The sequence below is a fragment of the Coregonus clupeaformis genome, unplaced genomic scaffold (assembly GCF_020615455.1).
Source record: "Coregonus clupeaformis isolate EN_2021a unplaced genomic scaffold, ASM2061545v1 scaf5362, whole genome shotgun sequence".
In the NCBI taxonomy this organism is placed as follows: domain Eukaryota; kingdom Metazoa; phylum Chordata; class Actinopteri; order Salmoniformes; family Salmonidae; genus Coregonus; species Coregonus clupeaformis.
In genome coordinates, this window is record NW_025538816.1 from 11,450 (window position 1) to 16,528 (window position 5,079).

The following is a 5,079-nucleotide window of genomic DNA, read 5'->3' on the forward strand; positions in this document are numbered from 1 at the left end:
ACCAGACCAAACAAACTATGCAAACCCAAATTATCACCTGTTACCTGTACTACAGTGCCACGTACATAACCACTGTATAATGGAATCTCAATACCATCGCTCTCTAACACTTTAATGTCTCGAACAATGGGAGCAAAAATTTCACTAAAACCATATCGTTTAACATCTTGAGTATGAAATAAGGCGCACAGGTGTATGTTAGCCAAAAAAGAATTCCATTTTGGAGAGAAGTTTCTTAAAGTAAAATATACTCCACCCAATTTATGAATACCTCGCTTGGAACCCAATGGGTTGGCGACCTCAAAATCATCATAGAACATCTGGACCTGTATTGTCTGCTTCTCAGTTGAGAACAGGGGGTGACTTTAAAAAAAGATCCATCACAAATATCTCTCAGTCTAGAGTTGCTGGTAGCTGAGCTTTGCAACATTTCTGCAAAATACTGACTTTTAAATATTGACTGCAGTGTAGATAAAATTGGAATATACATGAATTTATCTTGAACTACTACCTGATCATATGTTCCAGTCTTTTTATTTCGTCTTGTGTCAAATCTTGAACCAATCACACATTCAACTGGTTCTACTATTTCCCACTTGGCAGTCATAAATTTTGATCGCTTGTATTCCGAATTTAGAACTGTGAAAGGATTCTCTAACCCCTCAAAACACGCCTCAACTTTCTTGCACATTTCTGTTTCTCTTTCATTACTAAATACATGCTTTATCACTGTTTCTTTAGCATGCTGATGAATATCTTGAACAATCTCTTCCATGGAAATCACTACAGTATTTACTGTACTTTGACCAACACCTGCTGCCTTTAGATCAGAAATAACAGCTGCACAACTATTTACAATGTATGGCGAAGATAACTCTGACTCAGCCTCTAAACATTCAGTCGACACTTCAACATGAGAAATATTACTGGTGTTGACGGTACTTTGAGGGTCTGAAAGATCATCTTCTATAGAATCTACTAAACTTTCTCCGTGGCACTTGTTAAGAAAAGCTACCAAAAGAACGTGAGCATCCTTCTTGACCACATTTCAGAAAAAGAGTCCTGCCTGTACATAGCCCATGAATTATCTTAAGGTGCTTAACAAGGTTGTTTGGACTTCCATGGTCACTTTTGCAAAGAAAACACTTCATAGTTTTATCTCAACTAACGCACCATTCTTGCTCGCAACTCAGCAACTCTAGGAGTCTCCTTTGTTTCCCCCATGTCGATGTTATAGATGGTTGTTTGCACAAAAGTGAAAAAAGCTGCTCAAGGAAGAACTGTATGACGTACCAAATACGTAATGGGCTTTAAAGACTTCGTCAAAAGCTCCTACTGAACCTGTTGCCTTGCATGGAAGAGCATGCTTGTCAACCACAATGAAGTAGGAGTGAATGCTGCTCTGTGTGGATCCCTGGGCGAGAAGGTAGGGCTGACTGCTTTGGGTGATGTTGTCAAGATGCTGCTGCACACTGGTTCCAACCTACAAAAAAAACACATTCAACAGAATTGTTTTGGTGACTAACCTCTGACAATAGATAAAATCACCTCAAACTGTGCACAAGATTGAGATGATGGAATATATATTTTAAACAACTGTTAAGCATACCTTTTGAAATCTGATGAGCTGATCTACAGCTTGATATGCAGACATCTTTCCCGGCCTCTTTCTACCTTGTGCAGATGGTGGTAGCAAATGTAGCAGCAGCAAGATGGCAGACATGTCACTGTCCCAGCCTACAAATAAGTAAATAAAAACCTGGTTAACATTGTGCCGTAGCATAACATTCTTATTCACAACTTGCACCATTATGGACATATAATGCACACCTACATTATCCACATAAAAAGTAAAACAGTTCATTCATACCATTCTCAACTTCAGCAGCTGACTCAGCATTGCGCATCAAATCCAAGAGTTCTGTGGTGGATACAAGTCCATGGCTTTCCTTTATTACTTTTGCTTTGAAAGTGGTTGGCCACTTCTCCAAGAATTTGTTGGCTGTGGCCTCACCAAACAGAAGTCTGAAATCTTGTTCTATCTGCAATGTAACACACAAAGACAGAAATAATGAGTGTTACCTTATTCTTCATTGGATATTTTTGGTGATGCAGTGAATTAAGTTGTCATACCAGTCCTGGTGTGTCCAGAAATCTTGGGAAGACCGAGAAGACATCTGATGATTTGGCTTCATCGTTGACCATTGCTTGCCGATATATGAAGGTCATTTTCATCTTCTCACGGACAGTGTTTTCATCAGCAGAGTGTCTCAAAACAGCAATAGCTGCTTCCACATCCTCATCAGATGGCTCTCTGTCATAGGTGAAGGGCTGACGATCACGGCCTGGCCCACCAACTTAAGACAAAATACAGTGTTAAGAAATCCTTTCTGTACAATTCACAGGTCACCATTATAATTACATGTCACTGATCAGAAAACATACCTTTAGGAGATTTGCTGACTGAGGCACCTCTTTCCTCTGCTGTTTTTCTTTGTATGGTCTTCAATCGCCATGCAAGGTATCCGGAACCACTCTCCGGATCGTAGTAATGATCCTATATTATTATAAATAAATTATAAAGGAGTACTATTCCCATTTCATAGAGTGAATATGTGCATAATGTTGCAATAACCCATTTACTTACATATCCATGTTGTGAGTATGGGTCTTCTAGATAGGGAAACAAAGCTACTATCCCCTGTGCTCTGACACTTTTGGGGGGATGTCCTAGCATATGAATTCAAAGTTAACATCACACTGAATTGATATTGCACAACACATTTTACATAATTAATAACCGGAAAATAATAACAATGTTTCTTTACAGCCCATCTATATGCTTAATGCTTACCCATGTGTTTCTGTCATCTCAGCAGCAAGTATGTTGATCATCTGTCTTCTGGTGGCATCTGTCAGAGATTTGGTTTTTCCATACTCTTGCATAATGCGTTCACCACCAGGCTTTGATGTTAGGATTTTTTCAATCAGCTATAGGTGGAAAGAAATGTGCTTTCCGTAATTGTAAAACAATATGTAATGCTGTCACATGATGAAACAACATTCAGATTGGACTTAACAGCAATGTTCACCACTTACTGCTTTTGCCTCATAGTTTATGTGGCATGGCCTTTTAGGCTGGCTTCCTTCGCCAGCCGCTACTTCTTCAACATCGTCACACACAGTGAAATTCAGAATGATGGTGTCATCAGATGTACCGAGCATGATGATGAATGAGAGGTATCTGTTCATTATGAAATTTGTGCAAAACATAGAAACATATTACAATAAACTGTTATTTTTAAGACAATAAAGGTTCTCATTCTGGCCTTTAAACTAAAAACTAATTGAATGAATGAATACCAAGTCCATTGCCCAGCATGATTCTGAAAGTTCCAGGTGACTCCTTTACTAATTCTTCAAAAACATCTGAGTCAACTTCTGTGTCAGACTGGTCATACACCTTAATGTCTGGCTTTCTGCTTTCTGGTATGTTGAATTTTAGACACACTGTTAAAAAAAGAAGAAAAAAAGAAAAACATGCATTCCCTTCTCACAAGAATCCAAGTTCATACTTAAGGTTGCCTCATGTGTTCACAAAATGATGAAAGACAAGGATCTGCACCTGATTTTATGTTACTGAAAATATAAAGCACAGCAGAAATGACTATAGACCTAAATAGATATCATAAGATAATAGCTTAATGCTGTATTATTTTGTCATTAGGGTGATATGTATTGCTTTAACCTATTATACCTACCTTCTTTCAAGAAAGCATTGAATGTCAGCTCAGACAGCTTGACGTATTTCTGCTCTTCCCGAGCTGAACACGCAACAGCATTTTGCCTCTGTTAACAAAGAAAATATATATTCAAAATCATCATTTAGTGCTGGTTCAACTAAGCGTTAGCTAACTATCCATTTATCTCAGTAGTACTAGCTACGCAATGCACTATGCATTACTTAGACGTTACACTGCAATTACAAAGGCTGAAGTAGACAAAGTTGTGCTGGTTGAATATAACGTTAAGCTGCCATTTTCTGCAGCAAATGGGTGTAGGCTAGTTCAAGTTTAGAGGCACATTGTCCCATTAGCTACCAAATAACTAGCTATGTGTCAAAGTTAGCTAGCTCATTAGCCATTTTAGTTCGAACAGTAGCTAACCATTAAAATGGTTAAGCAATGTTAAACAAACCCGTCATGCAAATCAGTGATCTAAGTTATCGTTTTATAACACCAACATTAGCTGGCTAACTATCAGAAGCATGCTAACATTACCGTTATATATAGCTTTATAAAAAACAGTTAACGTTAGTGTAAGGAAGCCTGCATGGGAAGCTATACAATAACGTTAGCTAACAATACTATCTGTATAAATGTTTTGTTGTTAGCGAACGTTATTTTACGTATTTACCATTCTGACAAACTTCATTCGTGAAAATATTGCAACACAAAGAAAGACAGTTACCGATACTGATTGCAAGCTAGCTAACCGCATGACAAGCACAATCTGCGCTCATGCCAAACGGTGGTGTCCTTCAAACGAACTGATTAGCTAAGTTAACGTTACCTATTTTTAGCCATATGAAACAGCAAGCCATTCACAAAAATATCAAACATATTCCATGGGTATATCATATAACAGTTATTACTGTCAACCATCTGAACTTACAAGCTAATTTAGCTGGCTGATGACGAGGTCACTGCAAGGGGGACCGCCGCATGGAACTCGTGAACTTAAAATATGACCTTGACATCAGCACAACTCTAAAATTATGTAAAGTTAAAAAATACCGGTTTGGTGTTGAAAAACGGGGATGTAACTTACCTAGCAATATCTGTGGCCTAGCTACTCCTTCGCAATCTTCCTCCACCAACGTACGTGCCAAACTTCAGCAAAGCAGAGTGGCGGGTATTCATCACTGCTGTAGAGTTGAAATTGTCACTGCGTATCTGCAGATTTTTACACTCACTTTTAACTCCACTGATAGAGCAACTTTACTCTCAAAAATGTTGAAAATACTCTATCTGGGTTAAAATAACTTTACTCCGAAATATTAACACCCCATTTTTACTG

At 38.3% G+C, this 5,079-nt stretch overlaps 1 protein-coding gene and 2 long non-coding RNA genes across 3 annotated transcripts; all 3 read right to left on the reverse strand.

Annotated features, from left to right (window-relative positions):
• Positions 1 to 363: 363 nt before the first annotated feature.
• Positions 364 to 2,719, reverse strand: LOC121555462. Its single transcript, XM_045220735.1, has 6 exons — positions 2,648 to 2,719; positions 2,446 to 2,557; positions 2,134 to 2,357; positions 1,871 to 2,042; positions 1,610 to 1,737; positions 364 to 1,483 (listed from the first exon to the last, which is right to left on the reverse strand). The coding sequence occupies exons 3-6, from the start codon at positions 2,233 to 2,235 to the stop codon at positions 1,232 to 1,234; spliced, it is 654 nt and encodes a 217-aa protein (XP_045076670.1). The 5' UTR covers positions 2,236 to 2,357; positions 2,446 to 2,557; positions 2,648 to 2,719; the 3' UTR covers positions 364 to 1,231.
• Positions 2,719 to 3,213, reverse strand: LOC123490893. Its single transcript, XR_006661092.1, has 3 exons — positions 3,100 to 3,213; positions 2,855 to 2,991; positions 2,719 to 2,730 (listed from the first exon to the last, which is right to left on the reverse strand). It is a non-coding gene; the product is annotated as an uncharacterized LOC123490893 (long non-coding RNA).
• Positions 3,214 to 3,217: 4 nt separating this feature from the next.
• LOC123490894 lies at positions 3,218 to 3,821 on the reverse strand. Its single transcript, XR_006661093.1, has 3 exons — positions 3,762 to 3,821; positions 3,364 to 3,510; positions 3,218 to 3,244 (listed from the first exon to the last, which is right to left on the reverse strand). It is a non-coding gene; the product is annotated as an uncharacterized LOC123490894 (long non-coding RNA).
• Positions 3,822 to 5,079: the final 1,258 nt, after the last annotated feature.